The 18,081-nt window shown below is 42.4% G+C and overlaps 1 protein-coding gene across 1 annotated transcript in view; it reads left to right on the top strand.

Annotated features, from left to right (window-relative positions):
- Positions 1-18,081, top strand: part of Pkhd1 (PKHD1 ciliary IPT domain containing fibrocystin/polyductin) — a 424,327-nt gene that overhangs the window by 281,628 nt on the left and 124,618 nt on the right. The window contains exon 52 of the mRNA XM_005072284.4: positions 6,536-6,673. Coding sequence (XP_005072341.1) covers positions 6,536-6,673 — 138 coding nt within the window. The remainder of the gene's footprint in view (positions 1-6,535; positions 6,674-18,081) is intronic.

Below are 18,081 nucleotides of genomic sequence, written 5' to 3'. Positions count from 1 at the left end.
ATCTTATAATTTTCTGAATATTTTCCCACCTCTGTTTGAAGCAGAAACTATGTAGAGGCTTTGTTTATAGTTAGGAGATTATTCTGAGATAAACACTGACTAGAATATTTGTTGCACAAAGAGCTTCACTCAGGACCAAGGGATTTTGTAGAATTCTACATTTTGTCTTCAGGGTTAAACTATGGACATAGTTGAATTCATTAGAAGTCAGTCTCATTGCTTTTCTTAGGGAAACAAATCAAACAAAACCCACATAGGAATACATTTGATGCCTAGTTTGGTTTTAACAAACCATAGCATGCAAAAATATATTAATTGGACCGCCTGAGTTTTACCAGCTTTTTCCTTCTCACATAATATGTTTCCTTAGCCACATGTGTGCTCTTAGGATTGGAGAGAACTTTGTCCCCAAACCTCATGTCAGCCTCTATTTGCTCACAGTTTTCTGAAGTCGTAGAATTAAGTGGCTAATGTCAAATTGGTAGCTAACCTCAAATTTATCAAAATGTGCAACTATTCTTCAGATTCCAAGTTTAACTTCTTTGATTTTATTGTACTTGACCCATAGAAGCAGAGGTGTTTGCCCTATGTTTGACATGAGAACTTCAAGTTGGCCTGTCTGAAGATTTTGAGGCTCTGTGGAGAACAGTAACTGTCTCAGGTTTCTTTTGCTGTGATAAAACACAAAGATCAAAAGCCACTTGGTAAAGAAAGTGTTTATTTCATTGTACAGCTTGTAGTCAAGGCAGGAACTCAAAGCAAGGCGTGCCCCTCATAGCTTGTTCAACCTCTTTTCCTCCCTCCCTCCCTCCCGCCCCCCTCCCTCCCATCCTTCCTTCCTTCCTCCCTCCCTCCCGCCCTCCCTCCCTTCTTTACTTCCCTCCTTCCTTTTCTTTTATAGCACCAAGGACCACTAGTCCAAAGGTGACATCACTTACCATTGTGAACTGGTCCCTTCCATATCAATCATCAATCAAGAAAATGCACCTCGCCGGGCGTTGGTGGCACACGCCTTTAATCCCAGCACTTGGGAGGCAGAGGCAGGTGGAACTCTGTGAGTTCGAAGCCAGCCTGGTCTACAAGAGCTAGTTCCAGGACAGCCTCCAAAGCCACAGAGAAACCCTGTCTCGAAAAACCAAAAAAAAAAAAAAAAATTAAAAAAAAAGAAAATTGGCACCTCAAGCCAATCTTGTGGAAGCATTTACTCAGTGAGGTTCACTCTTCAAAAATGACTCCAGCTCATGACACTTTTGGCATTAAACTAGCCAGGACAGTAGCACAGCACAATCTCTGGAGTAAAACAGCAAGACCAGAAGCGAAGAGAAAAGGCTTACATTTTCTTTTATTATTATGAAAACAGCAGCACTTTCTGGCATTTTTGTTTCAGAATTTGGAGTTCAGAGGATTGATCTGATACTGTAGGTAATTTTACCTAAAAAACAAAACAAAACACTATTGTACAGATTCACATTTTTTTGTGGAACAGATGGTATAGACTAGAGGAAGAAACAAACATTGTATGTTAAACATTTTATTCATCAATTAAAATATCATAATTTAAAGTGTTGATTCTGCTGTGGGAATTATGCATGTTGTAAAGGACTGGAATAGACATTTAGAGTGTATGAGGGGGTGGGATGGGAATGTCATGTGTGGTTCAAAGGAGGAGGGCTATTCTCTACCCATTACCCAAACTTCCCTCTTGCTATCTGTGTCTGTCAGTCTGTCTTCCTGTCTCTGTCTTGCTGTTTCTCTCCCCCCCCCTCTCTCATACACACACACACACACACACCAGGGAGGCAGATGGCTTTCTGTCAAGGTATGAGGAACCTGCCTTTCTTTCTTGAATCGTGCCTCTAGGCTCTTAGCAGACGGGTTCTTTTGCCTATTTTTAATACCAGTTTGAAAAAAAGATGATAGTCAGGGGGTAGAATAAAGGAACCACCTGTGTGGATTTGATTGAAAAAAAAAAACAGCAACAAGCAAGCACTAAACTCTGCAGCTCACTAAACAGAGGGCTGTTTCTGGGAGAATGGATCCTTATTGTTGAGCCCAGTATTGTTCAGTTTCTCTATGGTGGCGGGATCTCCTGAGAATCCAGAGCTATTGTTTCCATTATGTGTCTCCCTAACATTAATTTTCAGTCATGTTAACCCTCCCTCCTGGTGAATTATTTATTTATGAAAGCTTCCTGCTATTTTTGGAGTATTGTTCTTGGCCATATTTATAAATTATTATAGTCTAGTTCTTTAAAGTTAAACAAGGCCACAAAAGATAGGAAGTACCACCAATAACCGCGACGTGTTAACTTTTCATCTTCTCTTTCTTAAAGGGAAGGTTAGCTCATTTTCTAGAGGTTTCAATGATATTAAATTTTACTTTCCATTTGGTTAATGTGTTTGTAGGAAAATACTGCAGCTGAGTCTGGATACAGAAACATATATATGGAAGGTATAGGAAAATGACAACCTACAAAGAGTCCTTGTGTGTCTTGCTGTGCCTTCAATGCTCTTGCCCTTCCTCCGAAGCCTAATTTATGACCACTGTGGGTTCAGGATGCCTCCCTGACAATGGAGAGTTGTGGTGGAAACTGTCCTCTCCACCTAAATCATGGGGCTTGATGCAGTGCGTACCATACAAACAGTGGTGCTGGTCCTCTAAATGATGCCAGTACATGTGACTTCTTCTTTGTTCCTACAGTCTGAACCCTTTTCCTCTGACCTCATTTCTGTAGAATTTAGACAAGTGTCAGCCCCTTGGAATGCTAACTAAATTATGACTTTGATTCTTGCACTTTTCTGGGGGGATAACTGAGTTGAATCTAGAGTTGAAATTATATGGAATAAATTGTGATTATAATAGCCAAATGTCTCCTGGTACAAAAAGAAGTCCTAATCCTCTGTTAGTGACATCTGTCTTTACAGTTGGGTCTGGTCTTCAGTTTTCTGTTCTTGAGTATGGTGATGAATTTGTATAAGACCAGATCGTCATTGTTTTTGCTATTCTTGACATTGGATGCACAGGGAGATCGTAAAGATGCTCTCTAGTGTTGTTTCTGGAGAATTCTTCTTAAAGCTTTATATTTCTGATTGTCAAAATAGAACATGTTCAGAACCAAACCAAAGCAATCCAAAACACAATTGCTTGGCAAGAGATACTAGAATAATGATGGTGGGCGTTTAGTACTTGATGGATGAACAAGTGGAAAGAGATTGCAATTCGGTACCCAGAAATACCACACCATGGTTGGTCCTAAGCCCCTTTGGGGGGAAAAGACAGTCTTTAATTACATCTGGAACTCATTATTTCTTTTTGGAGGCTCTTTCCAGATCAGCTCCCCCATCAGCCTCCCATTGAGCAACAGAAATTCCAGATGGTTCCCTCCATATGCCAGTGCTCACTCTCTCAAGTAGGATAGATTGGTCATTGACAGAATAGGATGGGAGAGTTGCATCCAGCCAAGACAAGGTGGAAAGCACTGGGACACAGTTAAGATAGAGGTGGTCCATCATTTGTATTTATTATGTAGGTTGTATAACTTCTTATGAGTGATTGCTAGAGATGCTTTGAATAGTTTCACAGAAATGATGCTACTAGAGAGAACGTGGCATATTGGTTCAGATTCACACCAGATCAAAAAGATACCACAGTCCTTGTATCTGAGGACAATTTTGTCTGTCAGATTATCTGCTCTGGAGCCATTATTAGCATGAATTATGTATTCCATTGTTCATGTCACCATCATCTCTACAATTATGATACTAGCAGAACCCCTTTAACAGAAAATCTTATGTGAGATACATTTATTTAATTATAGCAGAATTATGTTGTAATAGGTACGTTAGTGCATTTTCTAACCAATGGTAGTTAGAAATAAAAACTCAGACCAGCATACATTTAATCAAAGTATAGCATCACTTCAAGTCTACAGCATTATTTTATTAATAAATCTGTCATGGTAATTATATAGTACACTGTATATAATTAATTGTATAATTAATATACTTGTATATTGTTAAGAAACATCTCTCAGCCATCTTTCATTTTCAAATTCTTGACTGGTTTGGAATATTGCAAGAAAAAAAAGGAAAAAAAAGTTGGAAAGGGGAGTCCAGGAAGCTTGAAAGTGAAAACTATAGCACCCAAAGAAATAATTGCAATACTTCTTTCTGCAGTCCATCCTTCCCCTCCAGCTACTGCTGGATTTTATCTATGTGTGTGCTACTTGGTATTATCCCGAGGACCTAATGTACATTAGATTTTGTTTCAGATCCTAACAAAATAAACACAAGGAGGGAAGAAGTCATGCGTTAGTCCCCAGCAGTTAATCTGTGTGTAATCCTTAGGGCATTGACTGATACATTTGGAGTAGGTAGGACAATTCAGAGGAAGAATTCCTTCTAGATGGTATGTAAATTCTATGCATTTGTGGTAACTTACCAAGAGCCTAGTAGTGTGTATGTTTCTCTGTACATTCTGTGAATGAAAGAAACATTTATCATCTATGTTTATTGTTTTGTGTAATAATTCTATAAGCAAACACTGATTATAGTTGGGGACACATGATGACCATTTTCACAAACTTTAATATTTAAGAGTTTTGCGTTAAATAACTTTTAATCTCAAATGTCAACCCACTAAATATATAAAACTATAGCATTCTCTGGATATGCCATATTTTGGTTTGAATGTTTTGAGAAATACCGGATATGAAGCTGAGAGCGAGGTCTTTCTCTGTCTAGACAGTGATCTTGCACATTAATAATGTAATGAACTATTGAATTGAAGAAAAGGGTGGCCTAAACTCACCAGAGCTGGAAACACTTGTTTAGTGTCCTCATTTTCATCAGTATAATAAGAATGGTTCTTTTCTTTTAGAAATGATTAGCTTCTTCCTCTAAAAAGAGGAGAGGAAGGACTGACTCGGTGATGATGACTTTTTACTATTCAACAATGTGTGTGTGGAACACAAATAACACATTTTCGTGTTCTTACTTGAGTGTGTACATGGTGTCTTAGGAGTATGGAAGAGATAGGTTGTTTCTCCAGAGTCAGTAGAAGTCTGTAAGGATGAGGTGAGGAGTGCTTTATTGTCAGCTAAAACACAAAACAGTGGTGCTGATGATGTTGGGCCATGGATGTACTTTGAGATCTACTACTCCATGTTCATCTGAGAGACTATAGGAGGGAGAGAAAGAACATGCAGAGGTTACAGACTTGGCTAAAGTTGTTACACTGGAAGTCTACCTGCTTGTTACTGGCTACAACTCAGTCACATGACTTCAAATAACTGTAAAGACAGTTCAAGCCTGGGATCTAAAACTGTAAACCTAGGGGGAAGAACAAGCCAGTTGGTTTGCAGCTTTATAGTCTTTGCCATGGGTGGGGGGATGGGGGAACGGAGGGTGGGGGGTAGGTCCTGGACGGGGGTAACATGGCTGGTATTCTAACTAAAAAAACAGGCAAGGGCTAGCAAGATAACCCATGACAAGTTAATTTTCTTGGTCAGATCCTTAAGAATGGCAGAGTACATTGTTTTCTGGGATGTGAAATGAGATTATGCTAACCAAAGAACTTCTCTTAAAAAATCTGTACACCTGTCAGTGATTGTGATACTGAAAATTTAACCAGAAACATTTATTTGAGATCTTGAATTCGTGTTGAAGTACTTCAGAGGGCAACACTTAATACTTTGACATACATGAAACATTTACTGTTTTAAGTGAAAATGTTTTATTCATATATTACTTTGTTGTTAAGATCAGGCAAAATCCATGATTATTTCTCTTAAAAAAGGAAGCATGAAGGGGGGAGATCAATTGTTTGAAGTCACCCATGAGTTCCATAAGCTGCCAAGCAAATGGAGATCCACACACATAGTGTTTCTCTTGCACTTACTGAGAGTGCACTGTGTACTCTGTATTACATTCTGGACATTAGGAATTGCATGTAATTTACTATGTTGTGTTAGCACCTTAATCTATTAACTCATTTCATACTCACAAAAGGCCTATGAGGAAGTAGATACTACTTTTATTCCCATTTCACAGACAAGATAATTAAGGCATAGAAGGATAAAATTTATCTCCCATCTAGCAGGTAGTAGAGCTGGGACTTACAACCAAATCGCTTATCTTTTCAAGGCCAAGATCTTATTTATTGTTCTGTATAACCTGAAATTAGTCAAAAGTGAGAACACAGGTATAACACATATGGAGTTCATATCTGTATGTACTAAATTTGTACTAAGTTAGTGTTGTGGTGAGGGATATTTGAGGACATAAGCAAGACTTTCTGACCATAACACTGTTGTGTTAAGGGTTGACAAAACTTACTAACCATGCCTGACTTACTTTCTTATTTGTTAATATGACTGCTTCATGCAGAGTATTTGTTATGGTTGCTGCAGCTGGCCTGAAGCAGGTAACAACATGAGCAGCTCATGAATTGCCAGAAGCCTGAAACATCACTAGAAGAGAGAAGGTGGCTCTTGTTTTGGTCACACACATCTGAGCAGCATTTTTGTCTTCGGCAGACAGGACTGTTCTTGTGGATACGGATCTCCCAGCGCTTAGACGCCTCTATGTGATGGGGACCTTGGAATTCCCTGTGGACAGAAGCAATGTTCTGAGTGTGGCGTGCTTGCTCGTTGCAGGAGGAGAGCTCAAAGTAGGTGAGTACATGCTGGGGCACTGGATTGGGAGTGTAAGGATAGTCAAGTTCTGGGAGAAAGTTTTGTGGGAAATCGAAGGTAACACCAATCTGGCTGACATAGGCTGGGAGGCCTAAGGCTGGGAATGCATTTCCAAGGACATCTTAGATGTGGACAGTGGTGACTTCTTTTTGTTCTTTCTTACTGTTGTCAACCCCCTTTAGTTTTCCTAGAGGGACTCTAAGTTAGATAACCTAGGCCAAACTCATCGCATCCTCACACTGACTGTTTGACCTTACAGAAATAAACTCCAGGGGACCGTGTATCTCCTCCCTGTAACATGCACAATTATGGAGCCTACCACGTGGGGGCGAGGTGTCAAAATAATTGAATGCAGCAGCTCACATTGTCTCATAGTGGGTGTTTGATAAATATTACTTTATCAGTCAGGGTGTCCATCCAATGACATGAACTGGACATTTTTTGAGACTTCAATAAATGAACTATTTACACAAGTACAGGTTTGCAATGGTGTGCTCCTTTGGGCTAGTAAAGTCAGATAAACTTGCACCGCTTTGCTGTAAAAGGTGGAGAGAATGAGTTGTTCTTGGAATCCAGACACGTAAGTGTGGAGATGGTTGTCAGACACATGCATGAATATCAGCATGGATGGGACTCAACATGCCCTTGTGTTTGTCTTATGGGAATCAGTAGCCTGCCTCTCATCAGCAGGCTTGGAAGTCAGGGAGGTCTCATCGATTCCGTGTGCATAGGTCAGCCTCCACCCGGGCCATTGCACAGATTAGAGACTGCAGCTGGAGAACATAGGCACCAACAGAAGCCACTCAAAGCAATTGGCTTCCAGTTATCAGAACAGACATGATGCTCCTACCAATAGAGCCAATAAGTCAACTGACTTTTCAACCACCCCATGCTGTTAGTCTTGGCAAGATCTTGTCAGCTCTTGCTCTGTGTGCTGCCTCCATTAACTGTGTTCCCAGTGCACATGTGTATAAGGCTGCTCTTGTTTTACCTTGGTTACTGGGGAAGCTAAGTAGGCTTTCCCACTTGTTTCTTCATTAGATTATTTTTACCCATCTCTCTCCACTGGGAAGTAACTGTATAATCTGATACCTTTGTTTCTGATTAAGACTATTGTTATATTTGTTTGTCATTCTATAAAATTCTCAACTAATCACTGATGGCTATATTTAATAAACCATTTTTATGTTATTAAACTACTAACTGTAGCTGCTCTTTGCAGGTGTTTGAGGTCACTTATAACATATAACTTGTGGACTGAAAATCTGTACCTTTGAAAGAAAGTGATACCACGTTAGTTGTCAGTTTTGCTTTAGATGTTTCAGATAGTTTTTAAATTCTATCTGTTCCTAACTTGTTAACCATCACAGATAATTTTGTATCTTTTTTCCCTCTGTGTTTCATCCATGTGTTTCAGACCCAAAGGTTGTTTATTGGAACCCATCTGCCCAATCCTATGTGTATTATGCCTGAAGGAAGACTTTCAACCCATCTGTCCACACCTACAGAAATCCCAACATGAGAGAGATAATATGGCTAGTTAGTAAACAAACTTAATAGATGTGGACATTGGCACAGTATACTGCCAGAGTGTATCTGCTCTGTGATGCCATGTGATCCAAATCCTAACAGTGTGGAATTCTAGTTCTTGGTGGTTAGGATTTTTGACACGATGGGTGCTGGCAAAAGATAACATCAGACTTTCACAATCATAGTATGCTAGATTTGGAAGTAAATTAGAGATCAAAGTTGCATTACAATGCCGGAGTCAGTGACGTTATTTGTTCAGTGCTTGTCTTACTAGTTAGTGCAACAGAACATGGGCATAATGTAGAGCAGATGAAGAAAACAGAAAAGAAAATTGATCATTTAGTTTTAATTATGCATATAACTGTGTGTCTCTGTTCAGGTATTTGCTCATGAGGTTCAGAAGAGAGAACCTCAGACCACCCCCCATCCCCTCATCCCTCCACCCTGCCACTGGAGTTGGAGTTACAGGCAGTTGTGGGCCAACTGATATTCGTGTTGGGAACCTAACTTAGGTCCTCTGTATGAGCACTTTGCATTCTTAACTGAGGAGCCATTTGTCAGGTCAGCATATATTTCTTAAGAGATGGTAAATGTTAATAAACTTGACACTCTTTATTCTCTCACAACTAAACTTTTGCCTCTAACTTTTTTATAAGCTCATTGTATTTTTAAAGAGAGAGAGAGAGAGAGAGAGAGAGAGAGAGAGAGAGAGAGAGAGAGAATGGTTTTGTATATACTACAGTGCACTTGTGGAGGTCCATGAGCCACTTGTAGAAGTTGGTTCTCTCCCTCCACCATGTGAGCATTCCTAGTATCTGGAGTAGTATTGGGGTCGACATGCCTGATGCACCGTTCAGGGACCCAAATGGGCTTCTCACTTCCTGGAGGGAAAACACAAACAGCCCCTCGGACCCTAGCTAGTAGGGGAGTGGGTGGCTGCCATTTTCCTGTAATCAAATTCTTCCATCTGACCCATCCCAAGGACTGGGAGGGTTTGTTCCAATGTCTTTCCATAGCAGACAAATTATTACGGTCTATGGTCAAAAAATTTAAAATGTAAAGTATGGTGGATAACTGAATATTGGGGGAGGTAACATACTCCCCCTTTTTTATTTTCTTAAAATACTGTTTGAGAGTGGCATGGGTGCGCTCCACAATAGCCTGTCCCGTGGGGTTGTGAGGAATACCAAAAGAATGGACAATGTGATGTTCCTTGCAAAAGGCAGCAAAGCGATTGCTGGCATAGGCAGGGCCATTGTCCGTTTTTAGGGCATCGGGAACGCCCATGTAGGCAAAGGCCTGCAGGCAATGAGAAATAACATCTTTAATCTTCTCTCCTGAGTGGAGAGAGGCAAAAATCAGTTTAGAATACGTATCCACCGAGACATGCATGTATTTTAATTTCCCTGCCTGTGGCAGGTGAGTGACATCCATTTGCCAGAGATGGTTGGCCCTGAGGCCCCGGGGATTTACCCCCTCATTGGGAGAATTATGATAAGGGGCACAATCAGGGCACTAAGAGGTAATCTGTGTAGCTATGGATAAGGGGCACCCAGTGTGAAATTTAATGGAGCGGGCATTTAGATGATACCTCTCATGGAGCTGGTGGGCCAGCTGCTCCTGAGTAAATAAGACCCTAGGGCAGGTCAAGGAGTCAGTAATTTCATTGCCCTGGGCAAGGGGTCCTGGAAGGTTAGTATGTGCATGAATAAATCCCACATAAGCAGGGTGGATGCGCTGCCAAATAAGATGTTGGAGCTGAACTAATAAGGAACGAACCTGGGAGGTTGGAAGAACATATGGAGAAGTTTCTAAAGGTCTAACAATGTTGGCAACATAAACACTATCAGTATATAAATTAAAGGGCTCTCCCTCAAACATTTGGAAAGCCATCAAGCAAGCAAACAACTCGGCGGCTTGTGCTGACATCTGCCCTATGGGTACCCTCTTCTGCACCTGAGAAGAAACCACCACCGCGAAACCCTTGGAGGAGCCGTCTGTAACGACTGAGCGAGCTCCAACTAGAGGGTTCTCCTTTAAAATCTTGGGAAAGATCACAGGGTGTTGTTTAAAAAAAGACATCAAGGGGCTATTGGGATAATGGTTATCAAACTGGGCGCCTGTAGATGTAATAAACAGGGTCCACCCATCATGGAAGATCTGTAGATGTTCCAACTCCTCCTTACCATAAGGAAGGATAATTTTATCAGGACTCTTTCCAAAGGTTTGAATGCTAAACTTGTGCGCCTTCCACAACAATTGTAAAATGAGATCATAGTAATGGGTCACTACCTTCTTAGGGGAGGCTGACAAATGTACCCAATAAATAGGACCAGTCTGCCAAAACACGGCAGTGGGCGAAAAGCTAGATGAAAGTACAACCAGAACAAGGGGCTGCCCATAATCTATACGCCGAAGGTGGGCTTGCTCTATACTTCTTAACAACAATTGTAGGGCTTCCCTGGCCTCTGGGGTAATCTGTCTAGGGGAAGTTGGAGCAGGGTCCCCAGGAAGAATATCATAAAGTGCTTTAAGAGCCCCAGTTTTAATAGAAAGAGAAGGGCGAAACCATTGCACCTCTCCCAAAAATCTCTGCCAATCATGAAGTGTTTTTAAATTTGAACAATCGATTTGGAGTCTTCGTGGCCAGAGGCCAGTTTGTTGAATTTGATGACCCAAATAAGTATAAGGGGGTATCTTTTGGATCTTTTCAGGAGCCAAAATAAATCCGCGGGCCTCCAGAAGTTCCTGTAGCTCTGCAAAGGCTATGTAACATTGTCTTTCTTCGGCCGCGGCCAAAAGAATATCATCCATGTAGTGGATAATGTAAAGATCAGGGAACTTACATCTGAGGGGATCTAAACAGGCAGCTACATAAATCTGGCATATAGTTGGACTATTAGCCATCCCTTGGGGGAGCACCACCCATTGGAAGCTAAGGGCAGGCTCCCTAAACTTAATCGCAGGAAGGCTAAATGCAAACCGAGGACTATCTTGAGAATGCAAGGGGATAGAAAAGAAGCAATCCTTCAAGTCAATAACAATCAAATGCCAGTCTCTAGGAATGGCCACAGGCACGGGCAAGCCAGGCTGCAGAGCCCCCATAGGCTGCATGGTCGCATTCACGGCCCTCAAGTCTTGTAGTAACCTCCATTTCCCTGAAGATTTTTTTATTACAAATATAGGGGTATTCCAAGGGGACGTGGAAGGAACCAAATGACCTGCCTCCAATTGTTCTTGAACTAGCTGGTGAGCTGCCCTTAGTTTCTCTGCTGGTAAGGACCACTGTTCCACCCATACCAGATCATCTGATAGCCATGTGATGGGTATGGGGGCTGGCGGCGCAACAGTGACCCTCATCAAAAGCGGCCAAAACCCTTCCTATCCCCTGGGGCCCTGGTCTCCAAAGGGAGGGATGCCACAGGGCAAACCTCTCCCTGTTCTAGTTTACCTAGTTCCCTCCCCGGGCTCCAGCCCCTCCCTTGCGTCATCTGGGGGCCCCTGTTTTTGGACTTGGGTGCCTGAGTGGTGAGGACCACTCCCATTTCTTGCATGAGGTCCCGTCCCCAGAGGTTAATAGGGAGGCCAGGCAAAACATATGGCTGGAAAAGCCCTGTGTGGCCCTCAGAGTCTTGCCACTTTAGGATTCTGAGGCTTTTTTGGGGCACAGCCTGTCCTATTCCCTGGAGGGTCACTGTCCCTTCCTCTTTCGGCCAGGCAGGGGGCCAGAATTTATCTGAGAGGACAGAAAAATCTGCCCCAGAATCTAAGACGCCCCTAAAGGACTTGCCTTCTATCTTTAATGTAAGCTGGGGGCGGTTCTCCATAGTGGCTACCCAAAATGCTGCTGGGCCGGTACTTCCAAAACCTTGGTTGCCCCTTTTCTCTTTAATTTTTCTAGCCTCACAAGGAGCTGTAGGGAGGAGGAGTATCTGAGTGATCCGTTCTCCTGCAGGGATGGCAACAACCCCACTGCCCACTGATGTCATTATTTTAATCTCCCCCTCACTATCCTGGTCTATAACACCTGGGTGTACCTGGATGCCTCGAAGAATAGTACTGGACCGTCCCAAGAGTAGTCCAACCGTGCCTGGGGGCAATGGCCCATGCACCCCAGTAGGGAGGGCCTGGATCCCCATTTCTGGTGTTAGGATTGCCCGGGCAGAGGGAGCGAGGTCCAATCCTGCACTCCCTGAGGTGGCTCTAAGGAGGTCTGAGATATGAAGGGGTTGCTCTGGGGGAGAAAATGAGTCCTGCCACTGCCCAGAGCAGGGGTCATTGCCCCGTACACATTGGTTTTGGGGCCCAGGGGCAGGGCCCTCCTCCCGTTTCCCTGATTATTATTAGCAGGAAGGAAATTTCCCTCCCGGTCAGTTTTAGAGTAGCAGTTATTGGCCCAATGATATCCCCTTTGACAACGGGGGCATAAACCAGGTCTCTTGAGACCCGTAGTACTATTTTGAGGGCACTCTCTACGGAAGTGTCCCTCCCTGCTGCAGCTGAAACATGTTTTTCTCCTTCCCAGAGTAGGTCTTTCTTTCCCCACTTGGGGCCGAATAGCAGCAGCTAACACTTGGCCCTGGATGAAGTTCCCATCAATGTCCCTATAGATCCGGATATAGTCATTTAGACTTTTATTGCGATAGGGGCGAAGGGCTTCCTTACAATATTTATTTGCATTTTCAAATGCCATCTGCTTTATGACTGGCATCGCAGGCCCAATGGCCCCAAATATTCTTTCTGCTACCTGACTGAGATGGTCTACGAAGTCTTGAAAAGGTTCGGAGGGTCCTTGAAGGACTTTGGACAGATGATCCCCTCCTTCCTTGGAAGGCAATGCTTTCCAAGCCCCTTGGGCCACTGCTTGGGCATAGACTGCGATGTCATATTGCATTTGTTGCTGAATGGTGGCGTATTGACCACTCCCGGTAAGCATCTCCACATTTCTCTGGGGCTGTCCGGCCTGTGCATTTCTTTGGGCTGTCTGGCTGCATCTTTCCTGAAACTCACCTCTCCAAATCAAATAATTTCCCCCCGACAGAGCTGCTCTGCAAAGCTGCTGCCAATCGCCAGGTGTCAAATTAAGAGACGCAAAAGATTCCATTAAGGAAAGTGTAAAGGGAGCCTGTGCTCCATAATTTAAAGTTGCCTCTTTAAGTTGTTTTATATCCTTAAAATTTAAAGGGTTATGACGCCGAATGACCTGTCCAGAATTGTTTGGATCTGGAACTTCCATTACTGGGGCCACCACCGGGCAGCATTGGACCCCTCCTCTGTGTCTTCCCTCCAGGTCCGAGAAGGACTGGGTTATCTCATAGGAGGAGTCCCTTTTTTCAGAGTATGGGGAAGGGTTTCCCTCCCTGTCCTGTCTTTCCTTAATTTGAATCTTTTTAGTTCTTTTTTAAGGGCCGCGATCTCAGCAAGTAACCGTTCCTTTTCAGACTGTGACCAGTCTGAGTCTGAGCTACTTCCATTTTCTAGATCTGATAGAGAAGGATATAACCGATTCTGACTGGAGCCCTTTTTGTGTTTTGCCCGGAGACCTCTACCCGTTTTTTTGTTGTTACTAAGAGACTCCCCCTCATCCTCACTAACAATGGAGCCTCTAGTTTCAGTCACGGTCCCTTTAGATGATTTATCATCACTCTCTGCCCCTGAACTCAAGGAGGCTTGAGTCTCAGTCTCTTGTAACTCTAAAAAAGCCTCTTTTGTGTCCTGAACTACCTGGCGGTGACGAACCTTATCTGTCAAAAGTGCTCCCCTCACTAATCTCCATAAGGAGAATGTCGTAGGGGGCAAGGACTCAGATCCCTCTTTTCGTAAAAGTCTATGAAGATCACGGCGAACCTCCTCCCAATCTGGAATATTTAAGCTTCCCCCAGTAATGAACCATGGACTGGCTCGTTCAATGGATTTTAGAAAGCCTTCTAGGGTTTTAGACTTGACTGCAGTCCCATGTTCTTTAAGTAACTTTTTTAGTTGATACTGTAATGATTCTAGTTTCCCGGAACTATTCCCCATAGTTTCTTAACCCGTCCACTTACCTCGCTTTCACGATCTCAGTGGGACCTCCAATTGTCACGTCTGCTGCTCGGCCTGTGTCTGAGAACGTGCGGAGGGTGTCGGGGATTGACAACACAGAGGCTCGTTCAACGATATAAAGAAAACTTTAAACAGGTTCCAAAAAGGTTCAAGAAAACCTCCTAAGAAAAGCTCCCACCAGAGAAGCTTCTGCTCTCTCCTCTACCCTGGCTGGTTCTCTCTGACCCCAGAGGTGGATGTGTGTGGGTTTTTGAAGGTGCAGTTAGTCTTTGGACAAGGTCGAGGTCAGGGCGGTTTCCGTGGGAAGGCCATTTCCAGGAACTTATTGTATCGTTTTTAGTAAACATGTTTTTACTAAACATTGTCTACAGCTGCCTACTCTCAGGCAGAAGGGGAAGTGGGTCTCTGCTCAAGGTCTGGTGTTCCCACACTCTTAGGTTCTTTCCTGTTTCCCAGATTCTCTGTGAATGGAAGTGCAGACTGGCACTATCCTGATCCATGTCTAAAATCCATATATGAGTGAGTACATACCATGTTTGTCTTTTTGCGACTGGGTTACCTCACTCAGGATGGTTTCTTTCAGTCCTATCCATTTACCTGGGAATTTCAAGATTCCATTGTTTTTTTTTCTGCTGAGTAATACTCCATTGTGTAAATGTACCACATTTTCTCTATCCACTCTTCAGTTGAGGGGCATCTAGGTTGCTTCCAGGTTCTGGCTATTACAAATAATGCTGCTATGAACATAGTGGAGCAGATGCCCTTGTTGTATGAATTTGCCTCATTAGGATATATGCCTAAGAGTGAAATTGCTGGGTCTTGTGGTAGATTAATTCCCATTTTCCTGAGGAATCTCCATACTGATTTCCAAAGTAGCTGCATGAGTTGGCACTCCCACCAGCAGTGGAGGAGTGTTCCCCTCTCTCCACATCCTCTCCAGCATAAATTGTCTTTGGTGTTTTTGATTTTAGCCATTCTGACAGGAGTAAGTTGGTATCTCAGAGTTGTTTTGATTTACATTTCCCTGATGGCTAAGGATGTTGAGCACTTTCTTAAGTGTCTCTTGGCCATTTTAGCCTCCTCTATTGAGAATTCTCTATTTAGTTCTTTACCCCATCTTTTAATTGGATCCTTTGGTGTTTTGGAGACTTGCTTCTTGAGTTCTTTGTAAATTTTGGAGATTAGCCCTCTGTCAAATCTGGAGTTAGTGAATATCTTTTCCCATTCTGTGGACTGCCTTTTTGTCTTGTTGACTGTGTCCTTTGCCTTACAGAAGCTTTTTAGTTTCAGAAGGTCCCAATTGTTAATTGTCGATCTCAGTGTTTGTGCCACTGGTGTTATGTTTAGGAAGTGGTCTCCTGTACCAACTCGTTGAAGAGTATCTCCCACTTTCTCATCTAAAAGTTTCAGTGTGGCTGGATTTATATTGAGATCTTTGATCCATTTGGACTTAAGTTTTGTACAAGGCAATAAACATTGATCTATCTGCAGTCTTCTGCATGCCAGTACCCAGTTATGCCAGCACCATTTGTTGAAGATGCTTTCTTATTTCCATTGTATAGTTTTAGCTTCTTTGTCAAAGATCAAGTGTTCATAGGTGTGTGGGTTAAAATCAGGGTTTTCTATTCGGTTCCATTGATCTACCTGCCTACTTTTTTGCCAATACCAAGCTGTTTTCAGGACTATAGCTCTATAATAGAGCTTGAGGTCAGGTATGGTGATGCCTCCTGAAGTTCCTTTATTGTATAGGGTTATTTTGGCTATCCTGGGCCTTTTGTTTTTCCATATAAAGCTGATTAATGTTCGTTCCAGGTCTGTAAAGAACTGTGCCAGAATTTTGATAGGGATTGCATTGAACCTGTAGACTGCTTTTGGCAAGATTGCCATTTTTATTATGTTGATCCTACCAATCCAAGAGCATGGGAGATCTTTCCATTTTCTGGTATCCTCTTTGATTTCTTTCTTTAAAGACTCAAAGTTCTTGATATTCAAGTCTTTCACTTCCTTGGTTAACATTATCCTCAGATATTTGATGCTGTTTATCCCTATTGTAAAGGGTGATGTTTCTCTGATTTCTTCCTCAGTCACTTCATCATCTGTATATAATAGGGCCACTGATTTTTTTGAGTTTACCTTGTATCCTGCCACATTGCTGAAGGTGTTTATCAGCTCTAGGAGTTCCCTTAAGGAGTTTTTCGGGTCACTTATGTAAACTATCATATCATCTGCAAATAGGGAAAGTTTGACTTCTTCTTTTCCTATTTGTATCCCCTTTATTTCCTTTTGTTGTTTTATTGCTGTAGCTAGAACTTCAAGTACAATATTGAAGAGATATGGAGATATTGGACAGCCTTGTCGTGTTCCTGATTTTAGAGGAATTGCTTTGAGTTTCTCTCCATTTAGTTTGATGTTAGCTGTTGGTTTACTGTATATTGCTTTTATTATATTCATGTATGTTCCTGTTATCCCTGATCTCTCTAGGACCTTTATCATGAAGGGGTGCTGGATTTTGTCAAAGGCTTTTCAGCATCTAGTGAGATGATCATGTGGTTTTTCTTTCGCAGTTTGTTTATATGGTGGATTACATTGATAGATTTTCTAATCTTGAACCATCCCTGCATTTCTGGGATGAAGCCTACTTGATCATGGTGGATGATTTTTCTGATGTGTTCTTGAATCCAGTTTGCTAGTATTTTATTGAGTATTTTTACATCGATGTTCATGAGGGAAATTGGTCTATAGTTCTCTTTCTTAGTTGTGTCTCTGTGTGGCTTGGGTATCAAGGTAATTGTAGCCTCATAAAAAGAGTTTGGCAGTGAGCCTCCTGCTTCTATTGTGTGGAATACTCTGAGGAGTATTGGAATTAGCTCTTCTTTGAATTTCTCGTAGAATTCTGCACTGAAGCCATCAGGGCCTGGGCTTTTTTTGTTTGGGAGACTTTTAATGACTGCTTCTATTTCATTAGGGGCTATAGGTCTGTTTAGATTGTTTATCTGCTCTTGATTTAGTTTTGGCAAGTGATATCTATCCAGGAAATTGTCCATTTCCTTTAAATTTTCGATTTTGTGGAGTACAGATTTTCAAAGTATGCCCTGATGATTCTCTGGATTTCCTCAGAGTCTGTTGTTATGTCCCCTTTTACATTTCTGATTTTGTTAATTAGCATGCTCTCTCTCTGTCTTTTGGTTAGTTTGGACAGAGGTTTGTCTATTTTGCTGATTTTCTCAAAGAACCAACTCTTTGTTTCATTGAAAGCTGAAGCTGGGGTTGCTGGAGGTTGGGACCTAGAAGGGCTGATGTCTTTTCCTGAAGCTGGGCTCGCTGGAGTTTGGGGCGTGGAAGGGCTGATGTCTTTCCTGAAGCTGGGCTCGCTGGAGTTTGGGGCCTGGATGGGCTGGTGTCTTTCCTGTGTGGGCGGGTCTTCTGGATGCCAGGAGTGGCCCCAGAAGATCGAGGGGCGAGTAAAGAACAATATAATGAATCATGTAACCGCAGATCAAAGAGAAAAGAATGCTGTAGACCAGTGGTTTTCAACCTTCATAACAACACTCAACCCTTCAATACAGTTCCTGTTGTTGCAGTGACCCCCCACACACAATTTTTTTGGTGCTTTCTAACTGTTATTTTGCTACTGTTATGTGATGTGTAATGAAATATCTGATATGTGACCCCAAAGGGGTCATGACCCATAGGTTGAGAACTACAGACCTAGATTTACAAAGATTGGGCCAGACAATCAGAGCCTTGATGAAAAGCTCATGCAAAAGCCTTGAGATAGGATACTGGGCTTCAGGGTGGGAGGTAGAAGGGCAGCT

This window comes from Mesocricetus auratus, unplaced genomic scaffold (genome assembly GCF_017639785.1).
Source record: "Mesocricetus auratus isolate SY011 unplaced genomic scaffold, BCM_Maur_2.0 Super-Scaffold_100021, whole genome shotgun sequence".
In the NCBI taxonomy this organism is placed as follows: Eukaryota; Metazoa; Chordata; class Mammalia; order Rodentia; family Cricetidae; genus Mesocricetus; species Mesocricetus auratus.
Note: the sequence above shows the minus strand (reverse complement) of the source record. Positions and strands in the feature narration are given on the sequence as shown.